General features: G+C 39.5%; 1 protein-coding gene across 2 annotated transcripts; it reads left to right on the top strand.

Annotated features, from left to right (window-relative positions):
• The first annotated feature begins 5,828 nt into the window (after positions 1-5,828).
• rnf167 (ring finger protein 167) lies at positions 5,829-14,946 on the top strand. Of its 2 annotated transcripts, none has more exons than XM_030069559.1 (11): positions 5,829-5,993; positions 6,159-6,229; positions 8,684-8,814; positions 8,968-9,048; positions 9,126-9,263; positions 9,361-9,448; positions 9,564-9,654; positions 10,252-10,357; positions 10,842-10,935; positions 11,600-11,680; positions 14,062-14,946. In XM_030069559.1, the coding sequence occupies exons 3-11, from the start codon at positions 8,710-8,712 to the stop codon at positions 14,487-14,489; spliced, it is 1,212 nt and encodes a 403-aa protein (XP_029925419.1). In that variant the 5' UTR covers positions 5,829-5,993; positions 6,159-6,229; positions 8,684-8,709; the 3' UTR covers positions 14,490-14,946. The 2 variants fall into 2 exon arrangements, with proteins under 2 accessions (XP_029925419.1, XP_029925418.1); XM_030069558.1 differs by having other exon boundaries at positions 6,113-6,229.
• The last annotated feature ends 5,590 nt before the right edge of the window (positions 14,947-20,536 follow it).

Here is a 20,536-nt window from a genome sequence, read left to right as displayed (position 1 = left end):
GCAGAACTCCACCATTAATTTTCATCATCATTTTCTGCTCTATCCATGCCTGCGTGTTTTGTGTTTGTATTTTAATAGAAGGTCAAATGGAGCCGATGCTAAATTGCCAGGTCATCTTTGGGTGCCTGTGATGAAAAGGCGAACAAGTGGCTGTCTCTGGCCTCAGTAGGCACATGGTGATGTTGCTCTGTTTCATTTGTTTTCAATGTTTTGTTCAATGTACAAACCTTTGTGGAAGTCTTGGAAACACATTGTGCAGCAAGCCGCTGGTCTAAAAGGGGTTCTGACACGATGTTTCACTGGCTGGTTAGACAAAAAAAAAAGAAAAAAAAAAAGAGTTATGTAAGTCACTCAAAAGCTCAATTTCAGTCTCAAATCGGCTTAGCTGGTCTGAGCCGTGGTCTGTCAGAGCACTGACCCCTGCTAAGCAGGAGCTTTTATATTCTACCATGTGGAGTGGGTGTTTATCACTGCTGCTCAGTTGACTTGTACCACTTGTCTCTGTCAAAGACAGCTGTCAGTCAAGACCATCAGTGTGTGTTGCATCTAATTTTGGGACTAATGAAGATCCAGACTGTTCTTTAAGATGACTGAGGCCAGATGAAAGCAAACAGGCAGAGTGGAAGAGACCGACAGAAAAGGGAATGAAAAAAAAAATCAAGGCCATGTTTCCAGGGAAACAGAAACATTTAGGGCATTATACTTTGAATTATCATTATTATTACAGTATTTCTCTCTCCATCTTTCTATACATACTGAAATTAATTTTCCTTCAAACTGATTATGAATCAGGCCATTGTGGGGTGTGAGACATGTTTGGACTTAAGTATTTAGGATGAGGCTATAACTTTAAGGCACATCTCATCTTTTGTCTGACAAATCCCCACAATCCACACAGACAAACAGATGGGCCTACAGAATACCTCCAGTAAACTGAGGCTTGTGGTTTAGTGGCAGCTGGTGAGAGTGCACCGATTATAAAAATAAATAAATAAATAAATAAAAAAAAACCGAAAACATAACTGTCCCATGTAAAAGGCCAGATGAGGTTTGCTGGTTCTTAGCTGTGTTTGTTACTCTGCTTATCCTCCTGCAGTGAGGTATGACAGACAGCTGACTCAAAAAAATTAGCCTACTAGCCCACCCATCTCTTACCTGAAATGTTAAGACACTCTTACAACCATAAATGTGACTTCTACACCATCCTGTTACAGTCACCAGGGGAGGCTCTTCTTAAAGGAATTACTCCGGCATTTTGGGCAAAATAGCCTTTTTCCAATTTTCCCAGATTGTAAATGTTTGATACCATTTTCACCTTTGATCTTGTGGGTTTGAAATATGTGTCTTAGAATTGTGTAATGATACATTAAACACTGTGTAAATAAGACAGATTTTGAATTGCTGTAAGGTATGTTTTTGTCATTTTAATGGAGCCAGGCTAATGACTCCCATAGACTTCAAGTCTTTATGCTAAGCTAATGAGAAATTCCACCCTTATGAACTGAACCACTGGACGTACAGAGCTGAAAATGGTATCAAACTTCTTGCCTCAGTCTGGGTAAAATCAGAAAAGGGAATTTTGCCCAAAATGTTGGAGTATTCCTTTAAGATCAGGCCTACCATCCATAGTTTCACTGGCCAGGCGACATGCATCGATCAAACTGTGAATCTCTGCATCAGTCATCAGCTGACAGTCAAACTGCTTTGAATATGATTCAGAATCATCAAATGACTGTCGCTGTATTTCTTTTCATCATGTTGTCAGTCAGTTTAACACCATGCGGTGATATGACTAAATGATGATGCAACTGAAATATGGCAGCTTGATATTTACTGTTACTGTCAGTCTCTACTGTAGCCGCCTGTGGGCCAAGGTCTGTAAGCCTGAAGGAGCCACCCGAGGGAGCCAGAGGCCTCAGCAGCTGGTATCCCGGACTGACTCTCAGATGAAGTCATTAAAATTCCCACAGGTGAGCAACCTGCTGCTGCGAAGGTTAGGAGCAGGGAAATACCACAGTTTTCCTCACCACAGACAGCAGAAGAGACACTAAAACAAATGTAACTGTACTGTGGTGCAGGTTGCTGCTGAGCCTGGTTCACTAAAGCTGTGCAGACAGCAGTGACCACTTGTTTTTTTTGGCACAACGCTCTTCACCATACTCATCTACTCCTCCATGAACACTCACCCACACCACACTCTGTGTGGTCCTTCAAGGGCCACCAGGGGTCCATATAAAAAATGAGAAATATTTAATTTCATTGTAATTCAAATCAATAGAAAATGGTACCAAAAAAAGCATGAGTAATTATTTTAACATTCTGCCAATCTCACCACTGTAAATCTATTTGTAAGTGCTCAAGCATGACACCTAAATAGTTTAATACTTAACACAACCCAAAATATCTTTTCATATCAGGTTTGCCTAGGGCAAAATCAAATGTTGGACGTCAGCTGTAATGAAAGTCACGGTGGGAATCCTTAATACGAGAAACTTTTAAACTGTCTGACTTCAAAATGACCACATGAGGAATTTGACCACCACTTCCACCAGTTGCTGCAAGTGTGTGAGCCTGTAGTGTTTAGACTGAGGCTTCATTCATTCGTTTGAGTCTTCCTGGTAAGGGTCACAACAAGAGCAGGAGCGTATCCCAGCATGCAGTGTGTGGAGGGCAACCAGTGCTGCACGGGGCTTTGGTTGTAAATCTGGATTTTAATATTATTCAGACTTTTCCTTACTAAAGGTGTGTGCAGGCTTGTCGGGGAAATGCAGGATCCATAATGCTGGCCTGCAGTGAACATACGGCTGGCTAATCATAAAAACCTCTCATTCTGTCTCTAAACAAAAAGGCCAAAGATGCTCACAAGTGGCAAAACTCCTGGGTTGACTGAGGACCAGTTTCTTTCAAAAGAGGAGCAGACAGGGGGTTCACTGACACACCATGCACCTTATGAAAAAATGTATCTATGCAGCAGCCGGTACAACAGATGCTGTATATTAGACTTTGAAATCACACTCCTCCATAAGCTACCTGTTCTCCCATAACATAGAAAGATCAGTTTGTGGGAGTGTAATGCTGGTGGAAAATAAATGGCCCTGTCAACGTTTTACCTTATCTCTCGGTTTTTAAAATATGTGAGTGGTTATCATAGTTAACAGCCATCTTCATTGTACCTAAAGACTCCTGATTTTCATATATCTCCTTTTCCCATGTTCTCCTTGGGTTTCTTTTACCTCCTTATTGAGATCAGCTTTCAAAATCTGCCCATGTACAATGTTTTTTAGAAACAGTAACACAGGTAATCTTGACCTGGGGTTTCCAAATGGTCAACAAAATACACCACAGTGTCTTCAGATTTGTTGCAATACAATTGGCATTTCTCAGACTAGACTACTTTTATTTTGGCCGCGACCCAAGGATCGTACATTCAGGCTTTTTTTTTTCTGGCAGTGGCTTATTTATTACAAGCAGTGGAGCATCATATTGAAGGGTTTCATAAGCTACACAGTGCAGCATAAGATCCAGCTGGGTCTTTACATTAGTAAAAAACAAGCATGGTTGGCCAGGTAAGATGGTCGTGTAACTGTTCTTCACCTCAGTCAACCAACAAGACAAACCATGCTGAAGACTGGGAGTAAATAGGACATTATTACACATACAGGCATAGAGTTGAACACATACCACCACAGCTTCAGGTTTTCTGCCAGAAGCTCCCTCTGCTGCCTCTGTGGTGACACCATGAAAACACTTAAATCTTTAAGGAGGCAGTGATATTTTTGTGATACTGGTCAAACCACAACATCTTCAGGGATATTCGTCTCAGCTGTGGAGGCTTGATTGCCAGTTTGAACAAGGAATATTGTGTGAAGTGCTCTTTGGGGACAGTAACTTTTCCTTTGAGAAGATCTCCCCCTGCTGATATGATCTTGGAATTACACCTCTGAGTAATTTCTTCTCTCAAAATGAAACGAGCCAGACATGAGTCATGCAGCGAAATAAGAAATACAATCACAATAGCAATAACACAATTTTAATAATAGCTGAAATAACTGGAACAAAGTCCACAATAAATTATTTTATATTTTGCTTAAAGCAACAACAACAACAACAACAGCAACAAAGAGATCCTCTGTCTATTTACTAATCCCTGGGGCAGAAATGAATGTCCAGTTATTTGATTTAATTTTTTATGTCACCAGCTATGAGCTATATGTTTGACAATTACCATGTCTTATTTTTAATGTAAGAAAGTGAGCAGTCAACAGTTTTTTTTTTTAATTTTTTTTATTTTATTTTAAAAGAGTTATTGTAAGACACAGACAGATTAAGAGATAGCCTATGGAGCCTACGGAGTGGATTTTAATGCAAGTGGGCAATGTCTCCAGAGAAATGTACAGGGTGTCCACAAAGTCTCTTTACAATTTAAAAAAATCTATTACAAAAGCAAATGATGAGATACAGTATGTTAATCAGATTTGTTCTATGTACTCAGTGGTTATCAAAGTTTTTAATCACATTGCATTTGTGTATTTCAGCAAAAGATCACTGATGCCATTGCCATTGTCATGTGAAAAAGGTGTTATAAGACTGTGTTATAATGAATCTTCAGGGTCTGTAGATTAATGTAGTCCAAATTTGAGAAGGTGTAGGTACAGTGGTTTTTGATCTGGACCTGGTCTAATGTGGTCTACAGTAAAAAAAAAAAAAAAAAAAAAAAAAAAAAAAAAACAGTGAAATGTGCCTTTATTGCATTTTCATAAATAGAATAAAAGTTTCACAAATCAAAGACTGTGTTATAATGAATCTTCAGGGTCTGTAGATTAATGTAGTCCAGGTTTGAAAAGTCTAGGCCCAGTGTTTTTTTGATCTGGACCTAATGAGGTCTAGGCGTATCAAACAAAAACGGTGAAATCTCCCCTTTAGCATTTTCACAAATAAAATAAAAGTTTCACAAATACAGTAATGGGTGTCAGACAAAGTTATTGTGTTACCTAAAATGTCTAAAATGTTTTCACATCAAGAAGTGTCACAAAAACTCGACAATCAGTGGGCAAACAGTCGAACTCGTAGGCTATGCTACAGTGAACATGGCAAGAAATCAAGTACCATCTTGATGTGCTTCGTGCAACTAATGGTGCCCATATAGAGGTGTAAATGAAAATGAATTAAACGAGGCAAAAAAAAAAAAAAAAAAAAAAAAAAAAAAAAAAAAACTTCAGTACCTACTCCTCATTTTGTAATAATTTCCACAAATGTGTCTATTCATTTGCCTTTGTAATCAATTTATTAGATTGTAAAGAGACTTTATGGACAGCCTGTATTACAGAATGCAACTAAGTAAAGAGTGGGTTAATTTAAAATAAAAAATAAAAAATAGTAATAAACAAAACGGTCATTGCTCATGAATGCCTGCTGGCTGCTGAACCATTTTTTTTTTTTTGCCTTCCACCATATCCTTTTAACCTTCCACCATACACGAGGTTTCACCATTTGGGTTTCATATCTGCAGGTTTTCATTCTTGGTAGACTACACATGGTGGTTTTGCTGATTTGTTACCCCACTGTGCGTGGAGGCTGGGAAAGCAGAGAAACCATCTGCTGCAGTCTTTGCTTGGAGTGAAAACCTGCAGACGACCAATCCTCATTGTCCTCCATCTCACATCTTAAAAAATCAATAGAGATTTTCTCCGGAGTGAATAAAACCCACAGGACGCTGGATATCACTATGGGAGTCACGGTCCATTGACTGCTGTTTGGCCTCCTGTGCGGTGGTGGCGCTGTGCGTTGCCAAGCCTGAGTGACGACCTGCCGATAAACCACAACGAAGAAGCTCTCGGCAGCAAGAAGCTTAAACGACAACAAAGTTAGCAGGAACCCAACGTTGTGTAACTCAGATCACGGATAAAGCGTCGGTTTTTAAAACGAGCAGAAACATTTTAGCGGCCAAACATCGTTAACTCTGCATGATATAATGTAGACGTGCGACAAAGAAGGTAATTTTAAGCCTGTCACCTATCTTAACACATGCTAACTTACCGTTAACACTAGCTACATTAACGTTAATCCCCTTTTGTTTTGTTTACCACTTTCTTCATGTGTGTTTACCCTCTAGGAAGCGGGGATTTTAATGGACAAAACCAACCTTTACGTTTTTATAGACTGACATGGAAGAGACTCGAGTGAAGCTTGGATAGCTTATGCCACAGCATTACGGATACTATCGACCAAGGTAAGGAGCTGTTTACACTTGGAGCGAAATCGCGGCCCGCTTGAGTTTCACGGCATCCGGAATAATCTGGTTGTCATGTGCTGTAAATAGTGAACGCTACTGAAAGTATGATCTAATGATGTTTCATGTATTAATTTCCTAAACATCAACCGAGAGTTCTCCGACCCTAACGCTGAGGGTGGTCGATCAGGCCAGAGCTAGTAAGGTTAGTTAGCCTATCTGTTAAAGTACGACTGCACATCACGATTTACCTGAAACTGTGAGTGCTGGTTGGTAACACAATCACCAAAGCTGCTTTTTCCCCCCCACAAGCTTTGTGCTGTGTAGTTACAAACAACAATGGGGGGGGTAATGTCGATGGGACATGCGCGGAAGGTGTTTTACTCGCTCACAAACATGGGGCGTCATCTTGCCTGTGGTTATTGCTCACCAACTCCTCAGGCCAATATGCAAACCACGGCGCTCCTCCATATTATATCAGCTGTATTAGCATCTGAACACAGTGTTGATTGTTAACATTAGTCCATCTGGCTGCAGTTACCTCTCTCATCTGCTCCATAGGCAGTGCAGTAATTGTTACAGCCACTGGGAACATGCAAAGTTACTGTATTCTGGTTAACAACAGGTCCTCCTAATTTGAATGGTGGTTTGATTATGTTTTCTGCTGTATTCTAAATTAAACTGACATGTTTTGAAAGTTGACTGAAGGCTATAATTGGGATATTTGTTGCTTACTAATCTCCAGATGCAATAATCCAAATGCATTGTATTGATACCAGAAATTTAATATGAGTTTTGTGGAAGACATTGATATTGTGTGAAGTTTTTAAAGTGGTCTACATAGTATGCTTTTTGTCCTGCTGCGTATTGGGCCACTGAAGTTTTTATTGATTTTAATTACCTGCAACTCAGCAGAGACTGTGGTAATGTTCAAGTTGAAAATTCCTGTATTTTGGCAAATGTTCCCATAACTCCCATTTAAAAGCACATCCCAGGCACAGTGTCATCTATTTTAAACAAGAAAACTGTTACTGTTTTGGGGGATTGCACAATAGATCGATACTATATCCATATCACGGTATAAAACTAGATATCATCTGGAACTGGATATGGTAATATTGAGATTAGGCATACATGTTGCTTTTTCTTGATTTTATAGGCTGCATTACAGTGAAGGGAGGCAGTTTACAGTCCTTGGACTCTTTTAGCTGTTCCATTATTTGCCTTAAACTGCATTGCCATCATATCCATATTGTTAATGACTCTTTATCAAAAATCTCAATGTGCAAATATTTTATGAAAGCACCCATTGTCGTCGCTATAGTCTTGTCACAATATTCATTCACAGATATTTGGTCAAAAATACGATGATTTTTGATTGTATCCAAATTGCTCAGCCCTCCTATCTCGTACACTTGACAATTCTTGCTGGCTGCACAGTAGCTGAAGTATCTTGAAGGTAATATGTGTCAACCTGAGCTTGAGGCAGTGCATTTAGGGTTGTGAGTGTTAGACTTGAGAGGTCTAGTAACAGCAACAAGCAAATCCGTATTGAAAGAAAGGGAACTGTTGAGGGAACAAGAAGATTTAAAAGCCGTTTGATCAGTCATGGAGGAGTAGATATCTTCCAATAAATCAGCTATTCATGATATGATCCTAAGACATGATGTGAGTTATTTGCCAAATTCTGTCTGCTGCTCTGATTGACAGATCAGTCTCATACCAACCAGTGGCAGTCTACTATGCCAGAGTTGTTGGCTGTTACGCTTAAAATGATAAGCCATCTGGACTAACAGGAAGAAGCAACATGAAATAGCTCACATGGATTATGTCGCAACACAGCAAGTCAAGAGATCGTCAACAACAATGGCTGTGATGAAAGAAACTCAGAGATGGCTGGGGGAATAGGAGTTTTTAGAAGCTGTCGGGTTGGTTTTGAAGTTGTAGATAATTCTCCAGCAAGCCCAGCATGTCAAGCCTCGAAATCATGGCACGCTAAGAATTCAGCTCATTTAGCCAGCAAGCCTGTGCACACTACAAAGTCAATAGTGCTTTGTGTTTTATATAAATGTGTCCTTTTATTTGTACCAACCCACGGAAATTCATCTCTACCACAAATATACTGTAGTTCTCAGGCAATTCATTCAGCTGGACTGCCCTTAGTAAATACCTAGCTCAAGTTTTATTTATTCTTGCATGAAGTTAAAGAACATGTTTAGAGTCTTGATGCACACTTCTTGGCAAACCAGTTTACAGTTGTCTTGGGGTGCATATCGTTATCTATTTGAGCATTTACCACATAACCTGTCTATTTGCATTGGGATGCTAATGCCAGGTGCTCATGCCCAGGTTGCAAGACTGTCTTCAGATTGAGAAACCTGAAGGGTGAAAGGGATAAATGGTGTCTTTTTGTTCAGTCCCATCTATAATGTGTCACTGTCTCTTTTTCCACAGTTCAGTGTAACCATCAGTGAGGCAGGATGATGTGCTTGGCTTTGAGGTCTGTGGGAGCTCAGCTGAGCATCCTTACCCTGGCTTTGTGTTGTGCACTCGCACCTTCACCCACACACGCCTATATCTATGCTGTGAGTAATCTTTGAGCTTTGATTTACAGATTTTGATATGCTTTAGGATTGATATGGTGCCTTACATTCTACTGGTGATTAAGTGAAATTACATGTTTGTTCAAAATGTCATGCTCTCTTATTTATTTGTTTGTTTGTCCATATTCTTGGCAGCATTATAACAATATGACCTCCATGTTGTTTGAGGATCTGCCTGCCTTGTTTGGAGCTCCACTTCCCAAGGAGGGACTAATGGTGAGAAGGGAAACATACAGAAAAACCACAAGTTGTGATGCTGCATTATAGTAACATGTCTGTCCTTTGTTTACTAGGGAATGTTGGTAGAGGCTCGCCCACTTAATGGCTGCACAGCAATAGAACCTCCTCCTCCACTGCCACCGTCTAATGATGCCAATGTCACCACATTCATAGCTCTCATTAGGCGCTATGATTGTAATTTTGATATAAAGGTCAGTGATAGTTGTGATGTTGTCTGTTGGAGGAATGTTTAATGCATTGTATTGCATGTGAAGCAAACTAGCGCTAATGTGAGGGGTTGGTTTTCAGGTGCTGCACGCACAGCAGGCTGGATTCAGTGCCGCTATCGTTCACAACATGTATTCGGAAACGCTGCTCAATATGAACTACAGCAATGGTGAAGCCTCTTTCTAAATGCCTTCTACCCATTCACATCAGTTTATTGAAAAATCTATCCAGTTTTTATCTCAAGATTTCCTCACCAGTGTTCCTCTGTTTTGATGTTTGCACAGTCACCATTGCAGAGGAAATTGAGATCCCTTCAGTGTTCACCAGTTACTATGCCTCCCAGATTCTCAGGAAGTTCATCATTCCAGAACAGGGGTAATTAGACACATTTTAATGTTGATTTTTTTTTTTCTTTATCTGATAAAACAGAAACAAAAATAGTGACTCATTCGTGGCAGCCATTTGGGCATAAGGGATTAATAATTCAACTAAAACTGATCCTTTATGAAAAAAGATGTGCAGTCGAGCAGCAGCAGCAGAGCTTCGATCTTTGCTGCCTCCTCAGTGGTGACAATGTAGTGATGTAATATTATAAGCCAAACCACCAGTTCTGTTTTAGGAGTGTATCACTAACCAAAACCAGGAAGTAAAACTAACTGGAGGGGGATTTTGAAATCTTTATCTCAACCAGCAGTTTCTTCGAAGCTGCTCATCATCACCTGGCCTTAATGTCCGATAAATCAGTAAATAAACAAAGCCGGTATGTACAAAACAGGGACTCAACAAGGAGTGCTGTACTATAACTTTAAGAACTACAACCCCTGAGAGGAAACAGATTTAGACAGCATCAGCGAAATCATCTCAATCACTCACCTTAGTTTTTGTAGATTATCTCTAGTGCTACTGGTGACTGAGGTATCTGACATCTAAAAAATGCATTTTTGTGACGGTGTCTTTGTTTTTGGTGTACAGGGCGTATGTGATCCTCAGGCCAGAGTTTGCTTTTCCACTCACATACTATCTCATTCCCTTCACCGGAGTGGTAGGCATGATCATTCTTGTGATGGTTATCATCTTGGTAAGTGTATGTCAAGAATTAAGATTCAAAAGCTTAATTTTCCAAGCACAAATGGATATTTATCTCATGATAAGGTGCATGACTCACATATTTACAAATAATTACATGTGATAATACATGTCGTGAGTCACTTCATTTGACATTTATTCAATATTTATGACTTTTCCAGTGACTTGTTTCTTTACTGTACTTTTTGGTGTTTTGGATTTGAAGAGTGCATATTGAAGCATAAACAGTAAATAGTACAAACATCATTTTATGATTTATCTCATCAAGAAACTAACAACAGAAGGCAATTTGTGCATCAAAATTAAACCTTGAATATGTGTGAATATATGTAACTCAAATTTGACATTTGTTTCTTGCTGGAAATGTCAGACTCACTGGAAAACAGAGAAACAAATCCATCTTTGCACGCTGAGTATTAATGTTGTCAAAGCATCAATAACATTCTCTATTAATTTCTGATTTTGTCTTGGCACAGATTGTACGCTGTGTACAGTACAGAAAAAGGCTCAGGAAAAATCGTTTATCGAAGCAACAACTGAAGCGGATTCCAATCCACAGGTTTAGTAAAGGTAACAACAGTGTGTACTGTGTATTTCAAATGACTCATTCATCGTTATTGGCTAAATTTTGCTGATGTTTGTTTTCGAAGACGGTTAATAAAGAAGTAAGCCAAGATATTTGAGATTATGCAAGGTGATTTTGCGTGTATGGGGATATGTTTAATTTCAAAATACTAAGTTCTGGATATCTAGAAGGCATCAGGCACTGATCATCAGCAGACACTCCTATTGTTCTCAGAGGCTGCAGCCAAATTAAAAGTGGAAAAATGGCACGTCCAGACAGTGTGATTTGCTTCCCAGCTTCAGCTCAGTACTATGTTCAGTTGCAAAGAATAAAAACAGGGAACAAACCAGCAAATGTTCAGTACCCATGAAACACATGAGTGAGCAATTGATCTTCCAGTTCGTCCTCCTGTGTTACTGCTTCAAAACATCTGCATGCCTTATAGACTAGTCTATCTGTCCATGCCTTTAGAGCTACTATGAATTATGACCAAATCAAAAAATCTGATTGTCATTATCAGTAAAACATGTGCCTTTGGAAAAGAGAGAGTTATTAGATTCAAGCTTTTGTTAGATTTAAACTAGAGGATTGACATGAGATTTGCTCAAGACAGTGATATTTCCCTTTTAAGTGTGACTGAATTCAGTTGGCAACTTGCTCCCCTTTCAGGTGATGACTATGATGTATGTGCAATATGTCTGGATGAATATGAAGAAGGAGACAAGCTGCGAGTTTTACCTTGTTCACACGGTAATTATACAGTTTTATATGTTGGCACCATATGTAGGAATGCATACGTTATGGTGAATTTGGGAAAATGTTTACTGTGGGCTGCTTTTATTGTAAATGTACATTAGCAAATGGTATCAGTTCGTGGTTAATGTGAGTCAAAAGTAGGGTGAGGCTGTAGCAGTCCTGTTATTTTTTTGTGAGTATGATTAATTAGCTTCTATAGTAAATTCAGATCTGTGAGTTGTAGGAGATGAATTCATGTTTTAACAGTACAACGTAGGGAACTTTAGCTAACCATTATTGCTAAAATGATCAAAAATCATCTGTGGATAGAGATGAGCAATAGGTTCTGAGAGTCTTGGGAAGCCCACATTGACCACGGCGATGACATTGGAGGCAATTGTGCTAAAAGGATTGGAAACACGAAACATATTTTGAGATATCAATTGATACCTGGGTGTTGTTTGAGACTGAAACAACAACGGTGATTCATGCAAGGTTTTGGTGTCAGTCCATCAGAATCAAAGAGCAGGAGATTACTTTCTGGAGCAGCCATTTGGTACTGACTGTGAGCAACCACACAGAGAGAAATCCATCATATGGCGCTTTTCCACTAGTACCTACTCGGCTCGGCTCGGCTTGACTCGGTTTTGGTCGTTTTCATAAATCTGCCTTTACTTTGCCACTTCTGCCCATACGAAAATCTGATGTATGGCCATATATGAACATATATATTAAATAATGGGACCTGTAACTTTACATATGTGGACATATATTTGACATTCAAATATGTTTAGCACATATATTTCAGGATATGTGTGCAAATATGTAGTGTAAATATTTGGTCTCTGACGTAAGGTAACATATATGTGCATGTACTGGATTGCATTATTTATTTTCCACATATATTAAGAACTTTAAGTGTGAATATGTGGCAGATATATTTGTTTTGCACATATATGATGCAATTATGTATACATACATGCATTGTATATTTGGACCATACTAGCCAGCTCTCCCGATTCACGCGGAGACTCCCGATTTTTAACCCTATCTCCCGCAATGCTCCCGATGTCAATAATTTCTCCCACTAATCTCCCGATTTTACAGTGAAGGAAACAAGTCAGATTGTGGGGGGTATTTGTCGCAGTATCTGGCAACCCTGGCCTGCCTGTGGCCGGTGACGTGACGCCGGTAACGCGTCAGTTCAGCGTTCAGACAGACGAGATGGATAGAGAAAAAGAGACAATTTTCACTCCACATACATAAATTCAGGATAAAGTAGTAGGAAAACTAATTCTGCTTTGAAGAATTTAAATATAAAAGCAAATTAGCTTCCACTTTTTAAACGCTGACACTTAACAAGGCTGGAGTGCCAACTCTCTCCCCCATAGACTCCCATTATATCTGGAACCCAAAATCTGGAGAGAGAAGGAGAAACACACTTTTTCAACTCGCCGAATCTCAGGGATTTTTGGGAGTTTGAAAATAATTTGACACAGTTTGAAAGCCCAAAGCCTTACCTTTCTCATGATATCTTATATTTTCCGCTTGGACTTACTGTCATTGAGATAAAAGCATATGTTTGACCACTACTTTTAGGCGACTCTTTCCAAAGCGCCACTGTCACTCATACTGTGTGCTTTATAGAGCCTCATTTCTGGCTCCCCCCACACAAGTCCCAGTGGCACAGTGGATAGTGTCTCTGCCTGCCATGCAGGACACCAGGGTTCAACTCCCCGCCTGGGCAAGAGCAACAACACTACACAACCCACAAACAGCATAGGGCTGGTGATTTAGCACATGTTCACACAGTCGCAAGCACATTCGAAGAAAAAAAAAAATCTCCCTATTTTTCACAACCCAATGTTGGCAAGTATGATTTGGATCCTTAATATGATTAACAGTATATGACTAAATCATATATTAACATTTATGCAATAGAAATATATTTGCCATATATGTATATATCTGGAAAAATATATGGAACATATTTGAAAGTGGCCATTTTTGCTATATTTTAAAATATATTTGTCATATATGCCTATATATGGAGTTATATGTATGAGACATACATGGACATATATACTTAATATGTAGTTTACATATTTTGCCATATATCAGATTTTCGTATGGGTGTGTTTTTTTCTTTTCACTCACATGTAACCTACGGTTGATTGCAACAAGTTCAGGCATGTGTTCTGGTGGTTTGTTGAAAGGCATTCTGGGTAATGTAGGAAACCATTAACTGAAAGAGACAAGGCAGGATTGAGGAATGGTTCTCAATAGAAATATCAGTCTTCTGGGCAACATCCCCGAGGGATGCAGCCTCAGAAGATTCAACTGTGCCAGTTGTTGTATGTTGACAAGTGTTTCCTAAAATTCCACTTTCTCTTCAGCGTACCACTGCAGGTGTGTAGACCCCTGGCTCACACAGACCAAGAAGACTTGCCCCGTGTGCAAACAGCGCGTCACCCGGAATAACCCGGAGCACTCTGAGTCCGAGTCCGAGGAGGAGGTCGAACGACGTGGAGAGGAACAAGGAGCAGAGGGTGAAGCTGACACCGAGCGCACTCCTCTGCTTCGCCCCTCCACCCCGGGGTCCCCCACTGGGAGCCCGGCTGCCTATTCAGCTACCACCACCACAGTAACCACTGCCCAGTGCCTAGCCTCCCCTGCCCACTGCGACTCACCCATCCTGGGCTATGAAGGCTACTACTCCCCACAGGAGGACACGGACTCAGACAGTGACGACACGGGGGATGACACACACCATACTGATGATGACACCACTCAGCTCATTGGTAGGGGAGGAGTCGGGGTCTGAGGGCCTGAAGTTAGCTGTAATGAGATTACTTAGATTTACCTGATAGAGGTTTTCTGTCGCCAGGTGTGCTATTATTATCACACTACAATTTAAAGTAGTGTGTGGATTTTTGGTTATGAAATTGTCTTGGCTAGACATTTTAAAACACTTGCCACTTTGATTCGTTGCAACAAAACCTTTTTTCCCAGAAATGGCAAGAGGCCTGCCTGTTTGTGTCAAAGCACATATGTTGATCAGAGGATTTCTCGAAATCAAGCATTTTAATGAAACCTATCACTCCACACCATTCACACACACAGGTCTCTAGACTGTCTTTTAGCCGTTGGCCTCAGTGAGCACGTTTACATGCACACCATATTCCTGTGTTATTCAGAATATCCGCAATATTCCGGTTGCGCATGAGTCATGTAAACACGCACCAAACTTGATTAAGGTCATATTCCGGTTGGAGAATATTCCAAATAAGACCCCTGGCGTATGCCTGTTGTAACCAGAATATTGTGCCATGTAAACACCTTAATTGGAAAATGCCCCGTACCAGAATGTTGAGTTATGTCTCCGCATGCTCGACTCACAATGAATCCTGGGGCGTCTTTGTTGCTATGGTTACTGCAAGCAGGGAGAACGACATGGCGAAAAGCAGCAAGAGCCAGCATTTTTGGAGTGAGGAGGAGACTGCAGTCTGCCTTCAGCTAATGAAAGACTTAAATATCATGGAGTATATCGATGGGAGAAAACACAGAAATAGCGACTTCTTCTGTATTTCCGGCAGACCAGACACCTATATGCGTACTGCTGCCCCCTGCAGGTTGAGTGTTGCATTAAATAAGAGCGTGGAATACGCCGAAACACGGGAATATGCCAAGTAACATGTAAACGTAATATTCCAGTTGCTGTAGCGCATATAAGCACCTTATTCGGAATATTACCTTAACCAGAATATTGACCCAAATCGGAATATGGTGTCCATGGAAACTTAGTCATTGATTTAACATTGCTGTAACACATAACCACACATGACCTAACCACTAGTGTTGCACAGAATGAATGGGCCACTAAATCGTTGCAGCAATATGCATTTGTTTGTCTTCATATTTTTTAAAAATTCCCTCAACTTTCTATGGAGGTGTTTTAACGCTGCATTTCAGTTTTTTGAAATGTCAGATTTTTTTCCTGTGTAATTCTGCAGTTAATGACACTACTTTAGAATACAAAGATGTTATACATTTCTGCTGCTTTTATTTTGTTATCGATTGTGCTGTATCGTCAGTCAAAAAATATTTTTAGCTTTATCCAGTTTGTCAAGTGAACAAACTCAGGTATAATAGCAACATATTAAGGTCAGTTGTTATGTAAATGAATCTGGTAGGGAGAGATCATGGGTCTGTGTTACACCCCTTGTTCCCCCCTTTAAATCAGCATAATTTAGATAGAGATATTTTATGGATTTTTTTTTTCTTTTCATTTTTATACAGAATTACATGTTTAGTTGTGGTGGTGTTTTAGAAGAAACAGCATTTGCCTTACATTGGCCTTTATGTACTTGTATATGTAAAATTAATTGTTGGAAATTAAGGGACAGAATTCTCCTATTTTTCTTTTTTTCTGATATAGCTTTTGTTACTTAGCTTAAGAAATGTTGATCTTTTTTCCATGTCTCCACATTTGTTTTTATAGTAAAGAACAAGAAATGGGAATACCCTATCAGCTTAGTCCAAATGCTATGTTCTGCTGATGTTGCCAGCCAATAACCAGCATCGACTCAGTCATAATGCTTGGTTGGTACCTGGAAACTGGGTCGAGCTAAGCGGCTGTTTGTTTCCCTAATTACTTGGACCACAGCTTAACTGAGAACTTTGTTGGGTGGGGTCCATGCCATTCATTTATTTGGCAGTGCAACTGAAAACCTTTGGAAGGTAGTTTCATCCAAACTGTTTTGCTGTTTCAAATAATACAGTGGCTGCTTTGTGGCCACCTCAACGTAAGTGATGATAAACACATTGGGTACCCTTATGTTCTGTGGAGCATTCCCAGAAAACAAATACATACTGTATGAAATTCTCCCACACTTATTCACCTACATGTGACCACGTATTTACAGGTTTTCCAGAGAAACGCTAATCAGTAAGACTTGTTTTTATTAAGTTGCATTTTGGCCTGTGAGCTTTGAACGGGGGATTTAGTGAGCCCGCGTGACCGTGATAACAACATTCCAGCCTCATCGTTTGCCGATTATTGATTACAAGACTTTGACTGAGATCTAGGTCATATTCCACAAAGCAGGATTTGAACGTTAGCCAGATAACTGTGGTAAAGATCCTTTTGATACTGATTTCAATCTGTAAAGCAGAACTTTTGAATGTTACGTTTATGGATATGATTCAGTCACTCATGAATGAATGACTCATCAACAAACCAAGTTTCAGAAGATATTTTTTAACACTGACTTAAGTTATCTGGTTTACTTGGCTAATCCTGTTTTGTGCAATACCCGTCTGTTTGGCGGCAGTCTGCAGTATAGAGTGGCGCACAGCACATATAAGCAGGGACACTGGCTGGTTGCTTGTTTGCAATATGCTTCAAATGTTTTTGTACTGTACATCTTCACTAAATGTCTTCGTACTAGAGATTCACCTGTTAATTGAGACATAAATGAACTGACCCTCAAAATACAAAATGTTTTCAATTTTTCAATAATTAGAATTTGCCTAGTTAATCATACCTAAATAACAAATCTATAGTGTCAGTAAATATGTCCATATATCCTTAATTTTCAGCTCTATTAAGCAGTTTTCAGGAACCATAGGAGCTCTAATCTCGTAATCTGTGGAAAGATGCAATTAAATGTGTGATTTCTGGAAGATTAAATGATCCTGAAATGATGCCATGGTGATGTTTTCTGTGTAGATTAGAAAAATGTGGTACCCTCATGATGGTTGTATTGCAGCAACATACATAATATACAATGAAATTGCACAATAATATTATGTCCTTACTTCATGGAAATCTCCCTAATACACAGAGTATATTGATCAGTGTCGCTCAGTGTAGGCACATTTGTACACTTTGTACTTACAATATTTATAGGAAAAGATTTAGCAGCTCCTGCCTGGCAGGTTTATAGAGCACAGGCTGTTTTAGAGGAATAACCAAACTATAAAGAAGGTTTGTTTGATGTGCTCTGGCTGTAAAAAGTTTTTTGGCAGGATTCAAATGACACCACTTTTTGTTACATCAGTGAGAGCGAGACGAACATTTCACAGCTGAGGTCAAGTTTGGAAAGTAATGTTGAAAAGTATATGTGAAATGTGGAGAGCAGTCAACAATCATGGATACAACTGAACATTATAGAGTTTTAGCAAAACACAAACAGCAGACGATCACAGAAGTGAACTCAGGCTACTCCTTTCACATCATTTGTGCATCTGATGCCTTCTGTCAGATAAAAACACAGTTTTATCTGAACTGGTCCAGGAGTGAATCCAGAAATAGTTTCCCCTGTCTGCACTTAAAATCCAACATGAAATGGTAAGAAATGGTAGGTGTTCAGTTGTACTTTAAAACAAACAAGAAAAAGATTTTCATAAACAAATTTTCAATGTTCCTTGAGTTTATTCTGAAAAACAGAATTGTGGCTTTGGATGACACACAGAATGTCACTGATGTTTTCTGTGACACTGCATGTCTGCATTGATTGTGAAAAAGAATAGTTCAGGGAACAGATATAAATTTCAGATATAAATGTATGTTTGGTCATTAGGAAATATTGAAAATATATGTAGCAGGTCAGACTCCCAGTATTTGGTTGTCTGACCAAAATGAGCAACTGGACAAGAAGGACCTCGGGAAGGAGACCAACAACACAAGGATCACACGGACAGAGTAGCGAATTCTCCCATCTGTGGTGCAAAAGGAAATTTTGTTGAAAGAACAAATGTCGGTACAGTACTTCCCATTATCTGGGTTGTGTGGCAGAGCAGCCTGAAGGAAGCCGCTTCTAAAAAGACAATCTCAAGTTTACAAAGAAAGGGAAAGTGGAAAACATTCAGGTGTTTGGAGAAATGCAAAATGCAAAAACGTCTTAGCCACAAGATACAGCACCACAGAGATGCTGTGTCCGAGAGCCAAGGACCTCAGTCTGATGTCTGCACAACTACATAGTGACCCCGAGCATATCTTTGATGCTTAACATACAACCAGACCAAAACTGGAAAGCCTTTAGAACAAGAATGTCAAAGTCTGTGAGCGACCCAAACAAAGGCCAGAATCTGTCGAATCACTAGAAAAATATATTTTTCACAGACGCTCCTTGTTCAACTTGACCAAACCTGTGATTGTTCTCTGACAGAGTATGGCACTATTAGTTGATGAGTGGAGGCGCTCTGTTGTTTTGACAGCTTAAAATCGAAAGGGTTGATAACTTTGTTCATAAAAATATCCTCCTCTTTTGCATTTCCCCAGTGAACCAACAACATGCAGCCTAACAGGCAACGGCGCAAATTTCCCTTAGACATTGGGGGGGACACACTTAGTGGGGGTTCAGGGGGTCCTCCCCCTGGAAATTTTGAGCATCTTACATTTAATTTCCTGCATTCTGGTGGATTTTTATGCACCCATTTACCACTTTTATGCATCAGTTTACAAGGAAAATCTTATTTTTATAAATATCTATTATAAATTTTATAAATATGTATATCTTTTATAAATATTGGGGGGGACTTGTCCCCCCTGACCCCCCCTAAATTTGCGCCCATGCTAACAGGGTAGAAGCAGTCCCCTGCATAATATTAAAAGAATCACCCACAATATAGTCTTTAGGTGATTAATTAATGGTCTTTAAATCTTTTGCCTCAAAGTATTCAGAGAAGCTAATTAGAGCAAGTGGACCCTGCTGAACTCGATGTGCTCCAGGTTCCTTTACTCTCATGAATGAATACAGTCAATGGAAAAGCTCTGGGCACACTAGGAGTCAATGGTGGGTGTTAAATCACATTAAATAGCACAGTAGCTAATTAGGGAGCCGGATATTACAGCTGCTGGACCTTTTAGGCCTTTGTGCATATTTCTCATTATTGTAATGAAACCACATGCATGTGAATAAGAAAAAATGAGACATGTATAATGAAAAACTTTAAAACTAGGATGAGAAGGTTGTCACCACACTTAATGTGTGGTGTATATAGATTTGCATCAACAGTCTTTAAGGATTGATTTTTTTTGTAGTTTTACCTTTTTGAAAACAACATTCATATCTTAAGGGATTTTTCAATTCACCAAGTGTGCACAAAACACTGAATATGTATCTCCATATGTGCTCTTCGGGATGCTGTTAAACACGGTTGTAAAGTACTTTTTAAATGGGCAAAGTCATCATAAATAACCTGGCTTACAAATCATGTTTGGTGTTGCCACTTTGAAACTTAACATGATTTTTGGGAGCTCTCTCTCAGGAATATACATACGTACCTACAAGGTAACAAGCTTCTTCTATGACTCAAAAGAACCAAACAGGATGCACTAAATGTTTGTCCACGCCCATTAATATCATAACTACTTATATAGATGTGACTGAGTAATTTAAAAAGTGATCCCTGGTGCACAGCCCACCATGCATGATGCTCCATTCATTGTTCAGTTTCCAAGTTTTGGTTTTTTCATGTTGGGTAGATTTGATCTCCATAATCTCCAGTGGTCTATGTGACCAGTTGTCAGCCTCCATTATGTCAACAAATATGTCATTATTTATTTTTTCAACATAAAAATCATCTTTTGCAACCATGAAATTTTCTGTAAACCCTGTCAACTGGCCCAGGAGATCTTCTCCTTTGCAGCCTCTTCATGATGTGAAACTTTTCATCCTCTACATCCTCTGCAAACTCCTCTCTAAAGTCAGAGGCGATCTTGTGGCAAACTCCTGATCCTTGTTAATGTTCGCTTTTGTCTACATTTGTAACCGCTATAGCTCCCTGTAATGCTTATTCATCACGACTTCCTGCAGTCAGTTAATTGACCCTCTCAATCCTTTATAACAAGCACCATTTCCTTTT

Source organism: Myripristis murdjan, chromosome 14 (assembly GCF_902150065.1).
Source record: "Myripristis murdjan chromosome 14, fMyrMur1.1, whole genome shotgun sequence".
Classification (NCBI taxonomy): domain Eukaryota; kingdom Metazoa; phylum Chordata; class Actinopteri; order Holocentriformes; family Holocentridae; genus Myripristis; species Myripristis murdjan.
This window is presented reverse-complemented; position numbering and strand designations above follow the sequence as displayed.

What these genes read in the sequence shown, in the direction of transcription:
- rnf167 (XM_030069559.1), top strand. Translation starts at nt 8,710, where the DNA reads ATGATGTGCTTGGCTTTGAGGTCTGTGGGAGCTCAGCTGAGCATCCTT. An exon ending in TTCCCAAGGAGGGACTAATG is followed by an intron (nt 9,049 to 9,125) that starts GTGAGAAGGGAA and finishes TTTGTTTACTAG; the next exon opens with GGAATGTTGGTAGAGGCTCG. An exon ending in ATTGTAATTTTGATATAAAG is followed by an intron (nt 9,264 to 9,360) that starts GTCAGTGATAGT and finishes GTTGGTTTTCAG; the next exon opens with GTGCTGCACGCACAGCAGGC.